This window comes from Boleophthalmus pectinirostris, unplaced genomic scaffold (assembly GCF_026225935.1).
Source record: "Boleophthalmus pectinirostris isolate CB_2022bp ecotype Guang Dong unplaced genomic scaffold, ASM2622593v1 HiC_scaffold_4, whole genome shotgun sequence".
NCBI lineage: Eukaryota > Metazoa > Chordata > Actinopteri > Gobiiformes > Gobiidae > Boleophthalmus > Boleophthalmus pectinirostris.
In genome coordinates, this window is record NW_026571353.1 from 37,052,892 (window position 1) to 37,076,281 (window position 23,390).

General features: G+C 40.2%; 1 protein-coding gene across 1 annotated transcript in view; it reads left to right on the forward strand.

Moving 5' to 3' along the window:
- LOC110162507 (guanine nucleotide-binding protein G(q) subunit alpha) overlaps positions 1–23,390 on the forward strand; it is a 49,983-nt gene that overhangs the window by 21,560 nt on the left and 5,033 nt on the right. Inside the window, exons 2-6 of the mRNA XM_020927408.2 lie at positions 11,187–11,371; positions 19,546–19,700; positions 20,868–20,996; positions 22,087–22,216; positions 22,884–23,037. Coding sequence (XP_020783067.1) covers positions 11,187–11,371; positions 19,546–19,700; positions 20,868–20,996; positions 22,087–22,216; positions 22,884–23,037 — 753 coding nt within the window. The remainder of the gene's footprint in view (positions 1–11,186; positions 11,372–19,545; positions 19,701–20,867; positions 20,997–22,086; positions 22,217–22,883; positions 23,038–23,390) is intronic.

A 23,390-nucleotide genomic window follows, 5' to 3' on the forward strand; every position in this document is an offset into this window, starting at 1 on the left:
CTGGGTCTAGACCAGGACTGAACCCAGGACTGAACCCAGGACTGAACCCAGGACTGAACCCAGGACTGAACCCAGGACTGAACCCAGGACTGAACCTGAAACCAGGACTGAACCCAGGACTGAACCCAGGACTGAACCCAGGACTGAACCCAGGACAGAACCAGATCTGAACCCAGGACTGAACCCAGGACTGAACCAGCACTCAGGCAGGACTGAACCGAGGACTGAACCGAGGACTGAACCCAGGACTGAACCCAGGACTGAACCCAGGACTGAACCCAGGACCGAACCCAGGACAGAACCAGATCTGAACCCATGACTGAACCCAGGACTGAACCCAGGACTGAACCCAGGACTGAACCAGATCTGAACCAGACTGAACCAGATCTGAACCAGATCTGAACCGAGGACTGAATCAGGTCTAAACCAGGACTGAACTGAGGGCAGAACCACGACAGAACCACGACAGAACCAGGACTGAATCAGGACTGAACCAGGTCTAAGTCAGGTCTAAACCAGGACTAGGACTTGGAATCTAGGACCGCCCCTGAGAGAATACTGAGCCCGTGGAGCAGGGTGTTCGCAAAGCGCGATTGGGCGTTGACTGTGCTGTGCCTCGTGGAGCGTGGAACTCTGCTTTGGTCCTTTTGCCCACGATCACCCGACGGTCTGCACAGGCTCACCTTTGGGCCCGTCTCAACATTTGGAACCGTAACGATGGCGTTTCACTGCTGCTGATATCGCAGTAATTTTGGGGAATTTGTATTTTAAAATAAATAAATAAAAACCTACCACTTCAATCCAGGTTAAAATACATTGTGACACACATTAATGACATTTGTACTAAATAAAATGTCCCTGTAATGCCACATTACTGCATTACAGCAAAAAGCAATGCATTAAAGTAATTCATTACCTTTAAAACATGTTATTCCCAACACTGTTTAATAGTATAGTATAATAGTGTAGTACAAGATGCTTTTCAGAACATGTTTGGAGAGATCTAAACTGCAGACAACATTTTACTTTCTATTCTCTAAATAATTGCAGCTCTTCTGATTTGATAAACTGCCCCACCTCAGACTGTGATTTGAGCTCGACCGTCTCTGTGGAGGCGTTCCAATCACAGGGACAGACGGCTCGACCGTTTCCTCTGTAATATAATGTCTGCGAGGTTTGAGGAGTCGCGCTGAAATCAATAAATCCTGACAGATCCGGCAGGGAGCTTGTGTGTCGGCGCTAATGCTAATTTTGGAGCCTAATTAATATTTTAAGAAATCGCCACAGACGGAAATAGTCTACACTGAAAAATAATTGTGTTGTCTGTCTTTAAAACAGATTGAATTTTGTTGTTTTGTTACATTTAACAGAACATTTAATAGACGTTAGTATTCGCCTTAGCTCTGACACACACAGTTGTATTTTTGTAAAAGTATTAGTGTCCTCTGGTCTTCACAGTTTTCACATTTGCGAAGTGTCTAACGTGTCCTCAGTGACGTCCACCCACAGCTCTTTGTCACAGCCGGATCTACCAGGAGTCATTGATTTTTAGTGCGACTCCTCAAACCTCATAGATATTACATTATAACGGAAATGACTGCGCAGACTGTCCCTCTGATTAAAACTCGCCGCTTCCATTGTCAGGATATCCTCAGGTTTGACTACCCCTTTTCTTAAACGAAAATCAAAACCAACATCTCACCCATTCTGTGGATGGAAAACACATGATCCAGTTTTAATAATGACCAACGAAATACTTGTTTTTGTCTAAAATGTGAACTTTTGAAACAGAGTCTTAAGTTTGAGAAAAGCGTGTATTGGGGTTAAACGTTCCGCTGCTGTCTCTATTGTATTAAAAAGGCCTGATTATTAATAGCCACGTCCCATTATCTGATATGGAGGTTCCAATCTGTGTTAAACAAATCAATTATCAAACAATTATCACATTTGCTTCGGATTTAATGAATTCGTAATGACTTAATTAGTAAAGTAGTGCAGTATCCTCAGGTGTCCATAGGATCTAGTTTACGGCGAGTGTCCCCCTTTTGTTCAGACAATTGTTGGAGCAAACGTTGATTTGAATGATCAGTTTTCACAGAAGTATAAACGGCCGGTGTACAGGTTAATGTCGATGGTCAGAATGTTAAAGCTGTTAAAGTGGCCTGGGTCGCATTTGAAAAAATCTGATCTGTGTGGTTCAGACTGTCATTAAAAGATCAGATACAGGAACATAGGGGCCAAAAAATCTGATTTGGGTCACTTCAGGCTGCAGTCTGAACGTAGCCTAAGAGTCAGGTTTGTGGAGATGTGAACCCATTCTCAGTAAGGACACTTATTGTGCAATAAATGTATTGTATATTGTACATGGGCGGCAGTAGTTCAGTTGGTAGAGCATTCGCCCACTGATCTGAAGGTTGGTGGTTCGATTCCAGCTCTTGACATAAACATCACAGGTTGAGTGGTCAGATCCACTGACCCACAGGTTGGCTGGTGTGATTCCAACTCCCACAGATGAATGCTGCCGTTGTGTCCTTGGGCAAGACACTTAACCCACCTTGCCCACAGTGTCTGCGTACACTGGTGTGTGAATGTGTGTGTGAATGGGTGAGTGGTTCCTTGTTGTAAAGCGCTTTGAGTGCCTCGAAGGTGGAAAAGCGCCATAGAAAAATGTGACCATTTACCATTTACATGTATGTATGTATGTGTTACAATATACAAATACTCAATACTCAAAATATTCAAACACACAGAGTAAATACAGTGCGTCAGATTACTCCTTGGATTACTTACAGTCCTTGTAGTCCTTAAGTGAGGCACACACTTATGTATAGTCTGTGAATTTCTCATGTGTCTCATAAGGCCTGACATTTGGTTTCGCTACATTCATATTTCATTTTATTATGATATAGAATGCTGATTTTTTTTTTAACTCAATACATCACAGTGCGTTACTCGGCGGTGAGAACGTCCCCGCTCTCCCGGGCACAGCAGTTACCCGTGTGCTGCCCAAGAGAAGGCGGCGCCCGGAGGGAGGAGGGGGACGTTCCTGCCGAGAGAATGGGAAGCCAGGGGGACGCTCGAGCCGGTTTTCTTAATGTCATACTGTAAACCAGGGGTGTCAAACTCAAATTCACAGAGGCCAAAATTAAAAACTGGGACTAAGTCGTGGGCCAAACTAAATATTTATTGACAAATTTTAACAACATCTGCATGTTTTCTCTTCCTTTGAGATATGTAATGTTAAACCCTTTCTTGTTTATCGTATGTTTATAATATCTTTGCTTAAACATTGAATCCAGAACAAGCATAAGATAAAATAACAATACAATTTTAAATAAATAATGTCTCTATAGTTTATCTGTAGCCTGTGGGCAGCTCTAATATATATTTGATATGATCTCATGGGCCAAATATAATTATATCGCTGGCCAAATTTGGTCCCCGGGCCTGAGTTTGACATGTCTGCTGTAAAACATTCCAGATAAAGCAGTGACATCTCCAAGCATTGGACAGACTCTCCACCAGAAAAGTTACACAATGCACCTTTAACTAAAAATAATTCCAGCCATCACATACATTTCTACATGTTTCTACAACTACAGGGTTTGTAAGTTTAAGAAACAGAATATTTTGAATAATTTTCCTAATTGTGACCATTCAGATTTCATTCAAACAATTACTATTTCTTTCTGATTAATATTGCATGGAAATATATTGAATTGAACCCAGCGCAGTAAAGTGTTTGTGTTCTTTCGCGGTGTTTGTGGAGCAGAGGAGGCCTGAGCTCGTACGGTTTGATAAGGCTCCCAAAGTCCAGGGCTGGTTTTCTTTGAGCTTTTAACACACAGCTGTAATAGGCAGAGGAAGTCGTAAAGATGCCATTTCATCTCCGCTGCATTAGTGAGACTTTTAACCATGTTTGTGTTGTTAAAAGCCCCACCGTCGAGTCGGATTATTATTTCAACCCAGATAAAAACTCGTCTGGCCGATATCGGGGAATTTTTCTAATCGATGCAGCTCGCGATTGTGACGTGAGGAGTTTCAGTTAAAGGCGCGTTGTGTAACTTTTCCGGTGGAGAGCTTTAGGTCATGTTTCTCCGTCGAGATGTTATTGCTTCGTCTGGGATGTTTCACAGTATGGCATTAAACTTTTCTATCTTCATGGAGACCAAACCAGACCAAGTTACACATCAGATCTGTGGAGATTCAATGCCACTCAGTCAGAATGCCCGTTTTTGTAGATATTTTTGAGCTCTAAAACCACTTGTAATTTAATAAATGTAAGGTAGACCTGTTTAATGTCGTACTGTGGAACATTCCAGGCAGAGCAAAGATGTATCCAACAAGCAGGTGGCAGTCCTTTTACCAAAAAAGTTACGATTTCATTTAAAAGGTGCATTGTGTAAGTTCAGTGAATGCAAAACTAACACTCTGAAATGTGTATGATTGTTTGATTATTTTAGTGATTCATATTTCAGTTTTCTCCCTAGTTTTAAAGTTTCTGGTCATGTTAATAATATGAACTTTGAACAGAATCCAACAATTAAAACATAAACCGCAAATCTGATCATAACTAACCGAGAACAACGGGTTTTAGTAAATGGACAATTGTCTGGAATCGTTTTCTCCAGCACCGGTTCTCCTCAGGGTTGTGTCTTGTCTCCGACTCTGTATATAATGAACTCAGACCCCTGTAGGAGCTGTCAGGAGGGCAGCTACCTCATCCAATTTTCAGGTGACAGTATTGCCGTCTCCTGCAGGGCACTGAAACAGGCCATGGTAGTGCCCTCTCCAATTTTGTCACACGGTGCGAAGACAATCACATGGATTTGAATGTGTCAGAAACCAAAAACGATAGATGACTTCAGGAAAAAAACATTTAGATCATGAGGTCAGTGACATAAATGTAAGAAATATGGACTCCTACATATACTTAGTCACAGTATTTGATTCAGAGCTGAGGTTTGTCAAAAACACAGATTCTATTGCAAAAAGAGGTCAACAGAAAATCCACTTGCTGCTCAAACTCAGCTCTTAAGTGTTTTGCAATACTCCCACAAACATGGCAGATTTTCATGGTAACGGTTGTTCCATCCCAAGCTCTGTATAGGCGAGTTTCAGCTGACGTAATTGTTATTAAAAGCCCGCGTTGCATGCTGGGAAATATTTTGGTCGGAGGCAAGAAACACGATTGCGGTCAAACACAGTGCGTAACCTCGCGTATTTCTCCCTGATAATGGTAAATTCCTGCTGCATTATCAGATGCACAAATAGAAGCACGGAAGAAGGAAAATGTCTTTTTTGTATTCCGAGTGAAAAGAACCGCCAACGGTGAATTAAACGGCTTTCAAACATTCACAGAGCAAACGTAGAAGATCCTAACAAACCGTGGACTCCAACAAGTTCAACAACACATCGAGACTCTTGGAGGTTTTCATCTTTTCTGCTGTGAATGGCCCAGGAGTTTCCACCAAGTCATTGTGGACATCGCCGAAGTGAATATTTGTCCAGGTAGTTGGCGATTCCGACCAGAAATTTGGTTTGGTCCACCTTTTGTCGGGGTTGAAAAGGGTGATTTGGCTCCGTCGATGCTTATGACCAATTTCTGGTCAAATGGTCTTGGGTCCTCTGCCGTTAGAGTGGATAAATAACCGGGATCAATACCCTTTACGTGCTTTCTCTGCGTCCGTCATGTTGAATTAGTGTTTCTTGCCGCCGACCAAAATAATTCCCAGCATGCAACGCGCGCTTTTGTCAACAATGAAACTCACCTGTAAGCTCTATTCACGCTTACGTCACAAACCAGGAAGACGTTTGGAAATATGCAATGACAACTTCCGGTGTAGTTCCCGACGCTGGGCTCACCGACCGACTGTGATCAAATCCACTGAAGTAAACTGAAGTAACTGCTGTTTGGAATCATCTTGAATTTGGCGCCTCATCCTTTCTAATCTTCAAAATTGTGTGTGGGCAAATGATGATGGTTGTAATTGTTGATTTGCCGAACATAACGGAACACTACAATGACATGGAGATGAAGAAAACTGGGACATTTTCTCATTTTTTTTCTAAATTTTGTCAGATTTACTACTGAAAACAGAGCCCGCCGGAAGTTGTCATCACATGTTTCCAAACGTTTTTCTGGTTTGTGACGTAAGCGTGAAAGAAGTCAATACTTTTTCATCTCTTTGCGCTCATGGTTCATTCACAGTTTCACAGATTCTCAATGCATCAGATGTATTTAAAGGTGCACTGTGTAACTTTTGGGGTCTGCCTCCTGTTTTTCTTGGGCAAGTTTTAATGTGACCGCTCAAGTTTTTAATTAATACTTAATATTATTTCTATTATATTAAAGTTTTGAATTAATATTTACACTACCAGTCAAAAGTTTGGACACACCCTCTCATTCAAAGTTGTTTTTCCATTTGTTTATTACGTTTTAAAATTTTAATTTAAATATTAGTATGAAGAATAATAAGTAAAATATGTGGAATTATGTAGTAAAGTAAAATAAGTGAAATATTTTAAAGTTTTTTAGATTCAAATTCCTCGAAGTATCCAGTTTGCTTCGTGGACAGAGCTGCAAACTCTTGGCCTTCTCTCAGTTAGAAATTATTAACTACCCTGGATTCAAATATGGCTCTCGGGGGGAAAATAATTACCCATTTCTGGTCTAGAAGGTCCCAGAGTTTGGCATTGAAATGATCTATGTATGTGGAGACGAGCAGGTGACGCCACTGGACCGAGTTCCACGTCAGATCAATGGAGAGGCGAGTCCCCTGGGGTTGTAGACTCATTTAGTGGATTAATCAGTGATTTTTATTTATTTTTTTAGTCCATCTGATTTGATTAAGCGACCAATTATTTTATTATGATTGGAAGGATTTTTATGGACAGCGGACTGGAGGAAGTGTGGAGTCATCTGGAGGTTTTGGCGTCACTGCATTTTGCATTCATACTGTGTACTTGTACTTTCCTGTTTCCTGTGACTTATATTCCGGTGTGACTTGTATATTAAAATTTTCACACTGAAGCCGTGAGAGACTCTAGGCTCATGTGTCAGTATCTAGTACTACTATTACTCCTGTACCACTGTGACTTCGCACTCTACTGCACATGTCTCCTGTGGAAAGAGCCTCTGTTCTGCTGCAAGTCGTGAAATCTGCAGCTGAAAACGGTAATCGAGCAGCAGAAAGAAAGTTTGGAGTGAGTGAGAAACTTGTGATTGACTGGCAGAAAGCAAGGATGGAGAACACAGCTTCACGGCAACTGGGCGGGTGCGCCATGCAACTTTCCTGGAAGTCACTGAATGAATCGACTTCAGTGACAATCAAAACCATCCTGTCGGGATTCAGAAAGGCCGGAATAATTCTAACTGGAACTGATGCTGAGTCTGACGACAGCGACACAGAAGAGGAAGCGGCGCTCTGTTTACATCATGGATCTACGGTTTTTTTGTCAGGAGGTTGTTCAGAAGTGACACCGAGGATGAAGAATTGAATGGATTTAGTGATTTGGAGTGAGATCGAGAGTTTGGTAAACTTATGTTCTGTTGTTTATGCTATAATTATCTAAAGAACTGTTCATATGTTACATTAACATATTAACACCTATTCAGCCTGTTGTTCTCTATACGGTTGTTATCACTATAACTTGACATTGCCCCAAAAAAAGTGTGACTTATAGTTCGATGTGACTTATATATGTTTTTTTCTCCTTCATTGCGCATTTTTTGGCTGGTGTGACTTAGTCCGGTGCGACATATAGTCCGAAAATACGATAATTTGGGCCAATTCACCTGGAAGCCTGTCATCCAGACTATTCCACAGATCTACTCCTCTAACTGATAGAAAGATTTTGGTGTTAGTCCTGGCCTTATTTTTTTATATATATATATATACTCCAGTTCCTCTCAAATTAGTGTCACTGGGTTAAAAAAAAAAAATATATATATATATAAAATCTCTTTCTTTAGACAATAGAATGTGATTTTCAACATTAAATGTTTGAACTTTCTTTTCTGTTCCCATGTGTCTTATATCTGTGTAATCCTCAGTGGTCCAGGTCTGTTCCGTAGTCGTCCTTGGGCGTTTACTAGTCTATGTGCTCTTATACTTGTTCTGATACAGCTCAAGATCAATCTAAAACTATTTATTTCTGTCCCGTCAATGTGACTTTTGTTAATATCAATATATACTTAAATGAGTTTCTAGTTTTAGATTATTATCTGATTTTGATACTTTTGACAAGCCCCACATGCCCTTCTGTGTGAGTAATAGTGGTGGTTTCACGTGTCCCGATTCTTCACACAGTCTTGTTTTGAGTTGAAACCCACTGGTCGAGATTATTCACTGCCTTGTTTCCTGTTTATGAGTCTATATTTAGGTGTGCTGCTGGTTTAAAGCTTGAACTGCTCTCCCTGGGTTTAAGGTGCGTTTGGCCGGAGCCGTGTGGGCGTGAGGCAGGAGGCAGGTCCAGAGCTCCACACGGCCAGTCATGCTCCCGAGCTCTGTGGACAAGTACCAGTGTTTAAAGGTGCACTGCGGGACATTTCTAGAGGATTACACCAACCAATCACAACACTACACTATTAAAATACAGATCTGTGGAGAGTCGCCCCTTTTCACAGAAGAAATTATTGTGTTTTTGAGCAACAGAAACACGATTAAAGTCTAGATGGAAATGTTTAAAGTCAAATCATAGTCTTCTCCATGGAGGCAAGCAAGTATTGGACCCTTCACCAGATCATTTGCGACTGCACATTTTGAAGCAGGGGCGTCAAACTCAAATTCACAAAGGGCCGAAATTAAAAAATTTTATTAAGTCGTGGGCCAAACTAAATATTTACTAAAAATTTTCAACACCATCTGCATGTTTTCTCTTCTTTTGAGATGTAATGTTAAACCTTTTCTTATTAAAATCTAAGTTTACTAATAGTTTTGCTTAAACATTGAATCCAGAACAAGCAGAATATAAAATAATAACAACATTTTAGATAAATACTGTATTTTCGGCACTATAGGGCGCACTCAAAAGCCTCCAACCCCATCAAAAAACGACTGCGCGCCCCACAATCCAGAGCACACTCATCACTCCGCGTCGACGAGGAATGGAACGGAGGAACGAACCGAAAAAGCGAGCGCAACGTGCCGCTTCTAGACACAACTGAACAACTGAGTCACTGCGAACACGCCGACAATCCGTTGGTCCCAGACAGCACCCTCCCTACACGCCACAACTGAACAAAGCCCAGAGTCACCGTGAACACACCAAACAAACAAAACCACTCACCTATCCAACTGTTATGTTTTGTTTAATGCGCCTTATAGTTCGGTGGGATTAATTGTGAAAAAAGTTTGAAAATAGACCATTCAATGACGGTGCGCCTTATAATCCAGAGTGCCTAATAGTGCGGAAAATACGGTAATGTCTCTATAGTCTATCTGTAGTCGGCAGGCAGCTCTAATGCATATTTAACATGATCTCGCGGGCCAAATCTAGTCCCCATGCCTGAATTTGATTTAAAGTCATTGTGCATAAAATAAAGCATGAGAATACAAGTTTAAACCGTCAAGTCTGAGTCCAACTTAGAAGCCTGGAACTTTCTTTCAAATTTATTTAAAATGTAAACATAAAAATAAAAAAATAAATAAAAACTTCTATAGTAAAGCTGCTGGATTTTCATATTAAAGGGTCCATATTATGCTGTTTTCTGATGTGGTCTGATATTGTTTTTTCATCAGAAATATATTTTTGTGCTGTAATGAGGCTGATTAAAAGTGAAAATGGAAGGGAAAGAAACAAATGAGGATGTTGAGGGATATTTCTGCTTTTTTGTGTGCAAGTTTTTCTGTGGTTTCCCATTTTCATGATGCTTAAAGGTCCTATATTACACCAAACTAACTCTTGTGAACTTTAAACTATTTTAAAAATGTACCTCCACAGAAACATGTCTGGAGTTGTGTTTTGTTTCACATATGTTTGAGTAACACTTCATAATTAGCCTGTCTACATCTCCAAAGCTCAAAACGTTCTCAAAATCCACCTTGTGATGTCATGTACTGCTAGTTTTCAAGTTAACCTTTTACCTTTCCATAAAGATTTGCAGTTCCAGGTCTGAAATTATCCAAATTATTCTAATGAAGGCGCTTGGAAGGTGTTTTTAAAAACCCAGTGAAGCACTTCCTGTATTACTACATGACATCACAAGGTGGAACAGAGTGAAGAACTCAGTCTAAATATGCAGGGTTTGTGTAATATGTGTGAATGAAACAAAACATATGTCCAGAATCCGTGTATCATTCGTTTATTCTTTTTTCAATATAAAACCAAACAACTGTTTTCTTTGTTATTTGTCTCCAAAACCAAAATGAAAAAATGGATAACGCCCGTTTCCCATTTACGTGACTTCCGTGACTGCGATGCCGGACTTTTGCACTGCATGCGGACTGAACCAGGACTGATCCAGGTCAGCGACCACACCGGGACCAGACCAGGACTGAGACTGCGACCGGGACCGAGACTGGGACCAGACCAGGACTAGACCAGGACCAGACCAGAGGCTCAGAGCCCACGGCAGGGCTGGAGCTCGAAGCTGAGGCTCGGAGTCAAAGCTCGGAGTCCGCTCTGGTCCCGCTCTGGTCCCGGACCTGGATCAGTCCTGGTTCAGTCCGTATGCAGTGTAAAAGTCACGGAAGTCACGTAACCTGAAAACGTCCGTTATCCGTTTTTTCCATTCTTCATTTAAACACAAAATCAAAAACTGAAAAAAACGAATCGTTATCCGTTTTTTCATTTTGGTTTTGGAGATGAATAACAAAGAAAACTGTTGTTTTTTCGTTTTCTTATTTTTGGTTTTATATTGAAAAAATAATGAACGAATGTTACACGGATTGTCCAGGTATATTTTTGATGAGGAAATTCTAACATAGATCAGAAAATATGAACCCTTTTAAACACATTTCTGTTGGATTCATGTGATATTATCTGAATCTGAAAAATTTGAGTTTATTTTTTTCTGTATGAGGCGCTCTTATCTTACTGCAGTGATTACATATAAAAATTTACAAAAGGAAAGAAAGAGCTGTGGACTCTTGTGTGCTGTGGTTCCACTAGTTTTCTGTCACTGCGCTGATTAAAATGCGGTAAAGTTTGTCATCTCATGTTTGCGTTGTGTCCATCCTCAGGCACCGGGGAGAGCGGGAAGAGCACCTTCATCAAACAGATGCGCATCATCCACGGAACGGGCTACTCAGACGAAGACAAACGAGGCTTCACCAAACTCGTCTATCAGAACATCTTCACCGCCATGCAGGCCATGATCAGGGCCATGGAGACGCTCAAGATCCCCTACAAATATGAGCACAACAAGGTAAATACAAATACACAACAACAAGGTAAATACAAATACACAACAACAAGGTAAATACAAATACACAACAACAAGGTAAATACAAATACACAACAACAAGGTAAATACAAATACACAACAACAAGGTAAATACAAATACACAACAACAAGGTAAATACAAATACACAACAACAAGGTAAATACAAATACACAACAACAAGGTAACTGGTGGGTATAGGACTGGGCAGCAAAAAAATCTGTGTGTCATTTGTTCATTTGTTTTTCAAAATAAAACCAAAAATAAGAAAATTAAAAAAACAACTATTTTCTTCATTTTTTTGTCTCCAAAACCAAAATGAAAAAAAAAACAGATAATGATGTGTTTTTTTCAGTTTTTGGTTTTGTGTTTAAATGAATAATGGAAAAAATGGATAATGGATGTTTCCTGTTTCTGTGACTTAAACTGTGATGTTGGACTGAACCTGGACTGAACCAGGACTGAACCAGGACTAAACCAGGTCTACCAGGACTAAATCAGGACTAAACCAGTCTCAGTCCTGGTCTCAGTCCTGGTCTCTGTCTCAGATTGGTCCGGGTCCGAGTCCCGGTCTCAGTTCTGATCACCCGACAGTCTACGTGGACGCACCTATGGGCCCATCCTGACACTCCTGGTTTAGGACTGAGACCGGGACTGAGGCTGGGACAAGATTGGGGCTTGTCCCAAGTTTGGGACTGAGACTGGGACTGAGACTGGGACGAGACCGGGACTGAGGCTGGGACAAGATCGGGACTGAGGCTGGGACAAGATTGGACTGAGACCAGGACTGAGGCTGGGACAAAATTGGGACTGAGACCGGGACTGAGACCGGTTCAGTGCTGGTTTAGACCCAGTTCAACTAATCGTTATCCGTTTTTTCATTTTGGTTTTGTAGACAAATAATGAAGGAAATACTTGTTTTTTCATTTTCTTATTTTTGGTTTTATTTTGAAAAACAAATGAACGAATGATATGAGGATTTGAAAAGGTTGGTAAGTACCGCACTGAAAAACCACAGTTTGTTTGGTGCCAACTTTCGGTTCCTTGGCCCTTGGCTTCCTTTTGGTTCCTAAATGTCCACAGCAATGAGCCAGTACATTCACCGCACTGATTCATGTATCAGCAGCAGCACTCACGTTTTAGTCCTACATGTGTCCAAACAAAACAGTGTGTCATCTCACCGCTAAAACAGAAGAGCTGAGGAAACGACGTGTCCAGATCTGCAATGTAAAACACATCAAGTCTCCAGCGCAGAACCTTTACAACGTCTTAAAGTGTGTAATAATAATCCACATTTAGTCACAGTCTCCTCCTGACAGTCTCTCCATGAACCAAACTCCTCCAAAACCCTCCTCCTGGTAAAAGTGTAATTCCCAAATGTGGTACATGTGAGTAAATAAACCCACTGTGGAGCGTGTGTGCAAAAATCCAAACTAGACCTTTGTAAAGTTCTCCATAATCCTCCTCCTCCTCTGCTCAGGTAACCGCAAAGTGAAAGTGTAAACAAAAAGCAAATGCTCCGCAGAACTGCCTTTGGTCTGAAGTGTTTTACATGAAGAAAATTACATACTTTAAAAAAAAAATAAAAATAAAAAACACCCACCACCTGCTCCCATTTTCTGAAGCCTGTATTTGACACACAATATTTAAAACAATTTTTTCTTATTATTATTTATGCTGCTGTTGACCTGGACCTGAGTGCAGTATTTTGTTTCTGTGTATTTTTATCCTAGCCTGATTCATCAGCCGGTTTCACTTCGTAGAAACCGTCTGACCTCGCAGTGTTAGGATTCATTCGATCAACGGTAGGCGAGTACTTTTTATAATTTAACCAGTCGCTGTTATTTGGTCGTGACGTATGTAATTTTCCAAAATCCTGTAGGAAGAAGGACAATGACGTCTTTCCCCTTGATAAAATTGACCAAACCTTCTCTTTATTCCGGCTTTAAATCTTCGATCTCGGGAATCGTTGACAACACTGAATATATGACTCTTCGCCGATTGGCTGGTGCCCGAACTCGCACTTCCAGGGTTTTTGCGAACCGTCTGGTGTATTTCGATTCCTGAACTAGTCGCTGGCGAGAAATGAAATTGACCGGAAGCACTAGGTGGCACCAGCTTGGCTATTTTGATCCTAAATTGACAAATTCTGATTCAGAAATTAAAGAGAAGTTTAAGCGTTTATTTTTATCCATCTGTTAATTAAAGGAACGTCTTGTTTTTTTGTCTTTTCTATGCTTAACTCTAGAACCACTCATCAGACCAATCTCACATTTTGAGGGTGTCATCCTAATTGGCCGGGTGTGAGCAGTGCCAATTTTCATGTTGTTAGGACAATAAAAAGCCAAATCTGGTAAATTGGGTGATATATTTTAAGTTTATTATTATTGTACTTACATGGCTCATTGGGTTTAAATAAAATTATATTGATGGCTTGATTGTAAACTGGTTCATCAGCAGCTCCTTACTGTAAGTATAAACTCTAAATGTGGCTGCTTCCGTAATGGCCGATATAAAAGTGCACTCACAGTTCGAGCCCTCGTCCATTTTGACTTCACCAACGCTTTCGTTCACGGTCCTGAGGTGAGAGACCTGTTTCACGGCACAGATCAGATCACCTGAGTCAGCTCTTTATGGTCAGGTTGTGCTAAAACAAAGCTGAGATGAGATGAAAGTCTAACTTGAGTAACAGAGCTTCAGACAGAGCAGTGCCTCCAGTTTGATTCACAGCTTCTCAGAAAATGTTGACATCAGCTGCAAAGTATCAGTAGTTTAAACTGAGCTGGAAGTCAGAACTCTCAGGTTTAGTTTTCTGTGGAACTCTCAGATTACAGATTTGTTGACCTGGTTTATGGTTCATATTTCTGTAAATACTGGAACTGTCCACATGAAACAAAAAGTAATAAAAGTGACATTATTTTTTCGCAACAGCTTCAGAAAGTGATGCCACTATTCAATCTCAAAGACGTGTTTGTTGTCAGTTGAAAGGACCTTAAACCAGGGGTCATCAAATTAAGGCCCGCGGGCTGACTCCGGCCCTCCATGCCTCTTTGACTGGCCCCTCAGCTCCTCTGCCCCCCACCACCTGAACTGGCCTATGAGACAATCCTCAAAAGTTGTCATGGCCTATTTTTTAAAATTACTTTTTAGCAAATAATAACACGTCGGCACCTTGTATTTTGTTGATTTTTTTTTTGTTCAAGTAAAAAATTATATTTATATGAAGTATTTATATTTATGACATATTTATATTTGCTGCTGAATTTTCTTCACCTGACAAGCTCGAGATCAAACAGTGATAGTTGCACGTGCAGAGTTCTGTAGTGCAGTTAAGGACAGCAAAATGTCAAATGTTAAAGTATGAAAAGTTGACAGAGAACGCCAAGTTTTCCGAGAACAGTGGACGACCGATAATTTTTTGTTCAGTGTTGGACCGTGCAGTTTGTCTGATATGTAAAGAAAGTGTGACGGATTTCAAAGAATATAATCTGCGTCGTCAGGGTCGTACAAATCTGTTACGCGGCCGACCCAACCCTGGCCCCATCATAGTCAGGAGCGATAATGTGGCCCCCCGAGAAAAATGTTTGGTGACCCCTTGTTTAAACCATAAAATTAATATGAAAAGTGGGGCCAATCCCAAACATAATCAACATGAATTTGGGTCTTTCATTCAAAAACTGTGAATCTCCCATAGAGTTACACAAGGCCCCGCCCTCCTTCTGAAACTATGACATCAACAAATTCCAGAGCGTGACCACAACACCTTTTATTGAAATAATTAGGGATCCTTTTCATGTTAGCCTGAATTAACCTGCATGTTGGTAATGTTCTCTGTGTGCCATTGTATTGTTGATAGAGGAAGTTTTGCCTCCGACTCGTCAGGAGGAAGTGAAATGAAACCTGTCCAGCCTTTGTTTGGGCCACAATGGACAGACGTTCAGTGTGTGCCAGGACTCACGACCCTGCTCTGTTTTATAATCGACCAAACGAGAAATGAAAGGGTTAAAAAAGACATATTGTGCTTGTGTCTGCTATATAGTTTTAATCTAAGACACCCGTGGAGCATTATGTTTTAATGTGTGCATTTTAAATCGCAAAAATTCATCTACAACGACTTAATAAAAGAAACAAATCCACTGAGTTCTGTGTTGGAACACTGTGGTGCCCAATGTGAGCTGACGTCACCGTAAATGTCATGACAACAAAGTGGCGCATGCTGTGGGTCCCTCCTGTGGATAACTGCACTAGTTGTTTGTTTTTTTTTTCATTTGTACCAAAATGAGTTCACGACACGTCCTACGTTTATCACCATTTAGGAAAATAGAGCGAGCGAAGAGGAGAATGAAGTGCGTACGTCACAATGGGTGTGTACCGGTGGTGTTGAAAGAGGGAATTGATCGGCAAAATGGCATCTTGAAAATAAGTGATTAAAATTAAAAGTGATTAAACTTCAGGAGGGTCACTGAGAAGAGGAACAACTATGACATGGTTAAAAATTCTGAAAGGTGGATTTTGCTAGACTGATTCATCAGCCGGTTTCACTTCAAGCTTAATATTACCGTATTTTCCGGGCTATTAGACGCTCTGGATTATAAGACGCACTGTCATTAAATGGTCTATTTTCGAACTTTTTTCACAAATAAACCGCACCGAACTTTAAAGGAAACACAACAGTGTGATGGGTGAGTGGTTTTGTTTGTTTGTTCACGGTGACTCAGGGCTTTGTTCAGTTGTGGCGTGTAGGGAGGGTGTGTCTGGGACCGCTGGATTGTCGGCGTGTTCGCAGTGACTCAGTTGTTCAGTCGTGTCTAGAAGTGGCACATTGCACTCACTTTTCTGTTCGTTCCTCCGTTCCGTTCCTCGTCATCGTGGAGTGATGAGTGTGTCTGTGGGTGTTTTTTGCCTCGCAGTCGCTGTCTGCTCCGTGTGTGTTTGTGTTTTCTGCGGGTGGTGCGGCTTTGTAGTTTACTGAAGTCGCGCTGGGACACCAGAGTGAATTCGTATATAGGGCGCTCTGGATTGCGGGACGCGCGGCCGTTTTTTGATGGAGTTGGAGGCTTAAGAGCGTGCCTCATAGCCCGGAAAATACAGTACCTGTTATCCCCGTTAGTGGTGCATTACATACGTCACGACCATATATCAGCGACTGGTTAAATGACAAAAAGTACCCACCTTCTGTCGAGTGAACGAATCCTAATGCTGCGAGGTCAGACGGTTTCTACGAAGTGAAACCAGCTGATGAATCAGGTGACCAAAAAACACCCTATTTAGGAAAAGCTGCTGGAGACTGTAACTGTAAATATTAAGGCACCACAACTGGATAAATGGTCAAATAACCCTAATATTTTGCATGGTGTTACCTGACACATGGGGTAAACTAGTAGAAAAAAATATTTTGGGGCTTGCTGCCTTTCTACTGTCAAATATCACCTTCAACATACCCCAAAAGACAAAAAAAAAATCTGTCCGCTTGACAAAGTGGCATCAAAAGTGACAATTTTTAAGCATTTTATTACATATATAACTGCCTCAAATGTACATGAAAAACTCCCCAAGTTTATAAGCTTCAATTTAAGTCCAAGATGACCTTTCTATCTAGACCAGGGGTGTCAAAGTCATTTTGGTCTGGGGGCCGTATCCAACCTACTTTGATCCCAAAGGGGCCGGATCAGAAAACTCATGACATATAAACCGCAAAAATAACAATAAGTTCAAATATTTGTGGAGAGAAACTTAAATCTATTACAGAAATCTTTTTTAATTGATGAACTCTTTCTATTACAAAATATTATAATATTATGAACAACCTGAAACTTTAAGAAAAATACAATGTTTTAACATGAACTTGTATGTAAATAGGATTAAGTCCATTTTTCTTGGAAAATCCTGCACTCGGCTCCACTTTTCTCATGTTGGACATTTTTCTGATGAGGGTGTCACGGTCAACAGTCAAAACGATCGTCCTTTAAGAGCGTTTGGAAAGAGACAAGTCTTCATTTGTGCTGCTCTGGTGGGAGGGGCCACGTACAGAGACGCTGGAGACGCTGCTGTGCTAAGCACCGCAGAAAATTAACAATATTTTAATACAAAATATAATTAAAATATTTTAGTAGAAAATCAGCCGAGGGCCAGATTAAAGGTCTTGGAGGGCCGGATCTGGCCCCCGGGCCGTATGTTTGACACCTGTGATCTAGAGGATAACAGCTGGTATGACCTCAAATCTGCAAAAAAACAGAACTTTCAGGCATTACTATTAAATTGTGACCAACAAGCTCCTTCATTTCACATTTCTCTCACCTCAGACGAACAGATTTTAGTGCTTTGTTCACTGATTCTGCAGAAATCTACCTGTCAATCACGCCCATCTAAACTCGGGGAGATTCACCAACCAGCGACCGGACTCTCATTTTTGAAAAGTACTGAAGAAGTGTGTGTTCTGGATCCCAGGCAACACAAGTCCTGTAACTTTAAAACTAATGTGGATCATTTAAGGACAGGCTCGCTGCTGGTTTCATATTTTGTGTGAATCTGGGACAGACAAAGTTTCCTGTTCGTCCTCAGTGGATTTAAACTCACACGAGCCTCAGGGCCAATACACAAATGTACAACGTCTGTGTATTCTATTACTGATGTTTAATTGGCTTTTAAATAGGCTGCGTTCACGTGACATCGCAACATTACAATCCCTGAAGTTTAAACTTGAGCCGGAGGGCAGGTCAGAATTCTGTCAGATTGCAGATTTGTTGACCTGGTCTCTGTAATTACCGGGACTATCCACATGAAACGAAACTCTCTCGTCAGCATAAATAAACAAAAGTGAAATTACTTTTACACAACCGCTTGAGAAAGTGGTGCATTCTTCAGCCTTTAAGACGTGATTGTTGTCAGTTGAAAGGACTTTAAGCCGTAAGATTAAAACGAAGTGAAGCCGATCCCAAACAAATAATGAGAAGGTTTAGCATTTGTGGATTAACTTTTTTGTGGTTTACATTTCACGTTGGATATTTCTTCACGCTGAATCTCCCGCCCTCCGTCTGAAATTATGACATCTTCAAATTCTAGTACATGACATTAAATATTTACAAGCATTTATTAAATTACAGGTGGTTTTATAGCTCAAAAACTATGACTTGTTACTGTCATTTCAAAGTAATTTGTTACATTACAATATTACTGTGTTTAAAATGTAAAATCATGACACGACTATTGCAGCACTTTTAAGTTACTCTCAACAAAATAACTGTACGAAGAGGCTGAACTTTTGTGCCGTATATGGACTGAACCAGGACTAAACTAGGTCTAAACCAGGTCTAAACCAAAACTGAATCAGACCTGAACCTGGATTGAACCAGGTCTAAACCAGAACTGAACCAGGACTGAACCAGTACTAAACCGGGACTGAACCAGGACTAAACCAGGACTAAACCAGGACTAAACCAGGACTAAACCAGGACTGAACCAGGACTGAACCAGGACTGAACCAGGACTGAACCGGGACTGGAACCAGGACTGGACTAGGACTGAACCAGGTCTAAACCAGGACCAAAGCAGGACTAATCTTGGACTAGAACTTGGAATCTAGGACTGCCCCTGAGAGTACCCCCAGTCCGTGGTGGAATCGCTGTGATTTTAGCAAATTCGTATGAAGAAAAACCCACCACTTCAATCCAGGTTAAAAATGCTTGTAACACGCTTTACAGTAATTCTTATTGATACATTTTGATAACATTCAAATGTAAAAATTTTTTTTAATATTTCACCCTATAATGTTAATGTATTCATAAGGTGGAGGCTTTAATATAAGTCCTTTTGTGTTTTTTGCCTCTTCCGGCATCTACTTTTTTTATCTAGTGTGTGTTTTTTCTTTTTTTTTTAAATTGTCATGTTATATACGTGCAAAATAAAAACAAAAAAGACACACAAACAAACAAAGCAATAACATCTCCATGGAGAAAAACATTTGACAGACCCTTCACGAGAAAAGTTACACAATGCACCTTTAAGGGTAGTGCTTCTGCTGACATTGTAGTTATAAAACAAGGACTGTGTGAACTCAAAAAACACTAAAAACCTGACAAATTATAATTTTTTTCCCCCCATAATCATTCGGTCTTATTTTTATAAAGATCTAAATACAGAACTTTTGTTGTTGTTCCAGGCCAATGCAAACATCGTGCGGGACGTGGATGTGGAGAAGGTGTCCATGTTTGAGAATCCGTACGTCGACGCCATCAAGAGTCTATGGAACGACCCGGGGATCCAGGAGTGCTACGACCGCCGGAGGGAGTACCAGCTCTCAGACTCCACGAAATAGTGAGGGCACTTTACACTCACGATGATTATATGGACTGGAACAACATTTTTGGGGGGGGAATATTGATCATGTTTACATTTTTTGCACTTTTGAACAAACTTGTGGTTATTTTTTTGGTTATACTATGAGATTTAAGATGTAAAAGGTTGAATTAATAACTTGTATGACTCATTACAGATGGAAACTAAGTAGTAAAGTGTTTCATTCTGCTCCTTTTATTATTAGAGATCACTTTTTTTTAACAATATTGTAGATTTAGAATAATTTTAGTGGTTTAAATCTGCTCTTGGGTTATTGTGTCTAGTTTAATTTTTGTCATTTTGTCTACTGTGTTATGATGACAGGCCTAACTGTGTTTATATTTACAAATAATGAACAAAGTTAGTTTTAGTCTTGATTTTGGTTAATATTCTTCTAATCAACAAATTGCCATGATTATTTTTGTAAACTTAAATGTAAGATGGTTGGGGTAAGATAACTTCCCCTCAACAGTTCTAAACCACTTCCACACCACATTCATGCGCAGGTACGGTGGGTGGAGTGTCTTGCTTAAGGACACGACGGTGAGATAGTGGAAAAACTTCAGTTTTGTTAACTGCACTAGCAACGACCACACCACAAAAATAGTGTGCACTGGAGCTCAACAGTGACCGCCCACTCCTGTTCCGGGAGTAAATTTTCCATTCATTTTCCCCATAGGCTTTTCAAAAAATTCAAATATTAAAGAGTTTAAAGCCATCGCAGAGGCTAAGCAGATACGTGCTAACTACCACTTTTAAGTCCAAAAAGCACATTTAAAACACAAGATTCAGTGAAAAACGTTTAATAACAGTTTATAAAGTTTAAAAGAAGATTTAAAATAAGATTATAGGTTTACAGAGATGATTAGCCCTGAGCTTTTAATTTATTTATTTATTTTTTTTTCTGAAAGTCTGATTGAATAAGACATTTACTTGGGGCTGGGCGGTCACTGTTTAGCTCCATGGAGATATTTATTGATAGATGATACAGATGGATCAGAGGTGGTTGCGTAGAGAGACTAAGGACCGGGGCGTTGTCTGAGATGAGGTTTTTATGGTGTCTTGAGGCTCACACACAAACAGAAAAGCTGTGGTAGGAGTTTGGGGTGAGGAGAGACTCACCTGAACACTGTCGTTGCTCCACAGTTACCTGAACGCTCTGGACCGGATCGCGGAGCCGGCCTATCTGCCCACACAGCAGGACGTCCTCAGGGTCCGAGTGCCCACCACGGGCATCATCGAGTATCCCTTCGACCTGCAGAGCGTCATATTCAGGTACAACACAGATCTCACACAAATCTCACACAGAGGCATGGGTTATAAACAGCAGTGTCTGAACTTTTTAGATACATGTATATTCTGTGCCAGAGGTGTCAAACTCAAATTCACAGAGGCCAAAATTAAAAACTGGCACTAAGTCGTGGGCCAAACTAAATATTTATTGACAAATTTCAACAACATCTGAAGGTTTTCTCTTCTTTTGGGATATGTAACATTAACCTTTTCTTATTAAAGTAAATATTTATCGTATGTTTATAATATTTTAGCTTAAACATTGAATCCAGAACAAGCATGAAATAAAATAATAATACAATTTAATAAAAATCTAGTTCCAGCTCTAATACATACCAGACATGATCTCGTGGGACAAATATAATTATATCGCAGGCCAAATTTGGTCCCTGGGCCTGAGTTTGACATGTCTGTTCTATGCCATCTATCGGCATATTCCTGTGTTCCTGTGTGTCCCATTTTTACAGCTATATTCAGATTCTGCTAACATTTGAACTTAAACCTCGAAGAGCACACAAACGGAATAAAATACACGTGACTCTTGTATTAGTTTTTCAGTTCATATTTCAGTCAGTTCTTCTGGAAGTGAACTTTGAACACAATGCTCTTACTAAAACATAAATTGCAAATCTAATCTCAGTCACAATGCTCGTTAGAAAAATCCCAATTTCATATTATGCGCTAATAATAAAGTATTTATATTTATTGCCAACTCAAAAGTAACGGCCAAAAGCAGTGCTCTGATTGGCTGTTGGGGAGGTCCAAGCTAGTTTCACTTAGTTTAGTTTAGTTTAGTTTAGTTTATTTATTTACTGACACATGGACAGTGCACAGTATACATTAACCTTAATAGGAGAGATGCATTGTACCAGGTTTTCTGTACACTGAGAATTAAGAATGTGCCAAAGGGTTTGTGAGAGTGAGGAAGATGGATAAAGTTTGATTAGACTTAAATACCTACTTCCTCATTCTGTGGTGTCAAAATCATGTACACCAGCTTTAGTCTTCCATTAGATTTATTTTGATCAAATTTTATATGTGCCCTGACTTTGCCCTGGTTTTGCCCTGACAGGATGGTGGACGTGGGGGGTCAGAGGTCAGAGAGGAGGAAGTGGATCCACTGCTTTGAGAACGTGACCTCCATCATGTTTTTAGTGGCTCTGAGCGAGTACGACCAGGTGCTGGTGGAGTCCGACAATGAGGTAATCTACTCACTTCTCTTTACTTCAGTTTAACCCAATCAAACAAGAACATCTGATTAAATTAAAAAAAAAAAACTCCACTCACCTTCAGGATCCTTTTGAACAGCAGCACAATGCTCAGTTTCCCCTTTTATTACTTTTTAAATTGATGAGTTTCTACTTTACACCACATTTTTAGTGCTTCTTTGCTGACCTCTAGTGGCAAAAGAGAGATATGTTAAAGAAATCAAAGGCACGGTTAAAATTCTGGTTATAATATACAAGTTTGGGTATTAATTAACGCAGATTGTAATGTGACTGAGCACGGAGAGCAAAAGGAAGTGTGATTATAGCATTTTCAAAACAATAAATGGTAATCTGGTAATCTAAATTTGTTATGCGTTCTTAATTAATAACCCATAGAAGTGCAATACCCTCTGATTCATTATGAAATTATGTTTTTAATCATTATTTAAATCTTTCTTCATGCTTTCTAATGGTTAGTTAAAGTGTTGTTGTTATAAAAACTGCTATACCAAAAGTCTGATCTGTTTTTGTTCCTAAATGATTCCCATGTTATTGTCTGTACTGGTTCAGAATGAGGACTCACCTGCTGCTTGTTCTCTTCTCTCTGTGTGTGTTTGTGTTCGTGTGCCTGTGTTTGTGCTTTTGTGTTTGGGTGTCGCAGAATCGCATGGAGGAGAGTAAAGCCCTCTTCAGGACCATTATCACGTACCCCTGGTTCCAGAACTCCTCCGTGATCCTGTTCCTGAACAAGAAGGACCTGCTGGAGGAGAAGATCATGTACTCACACCTGGTCGACTACTTCCCCGAGTACGACGGTACGGACTGAGCGCGCTCCAGACGCTCACAGAAACAACATAAACTGCATCTATGCTCTGTGTTCAAAAACAGGAAGAGGGTTTGAGTTGTTAATTGTTTTGGCAACCAGGGCAGCATGAAATGAGAAAAGATTACTACTAATAATGTGTGTGAAATGGCCGTTAAGTACTATTATATTTATATTATCACAATTTATTTTTTTACAATGCCTTCCAATTTCTTAAATTGAAGTTAAAACTGAAACAAAATTGGCCTTCATTTTGGTTGGAATTTTGTTTATTAATGTCTTAGATTAAGGGATTAATTTTTAGCTCTGCTTCCTGTAATTTTCAATGTTTAACTTTTCTTCACA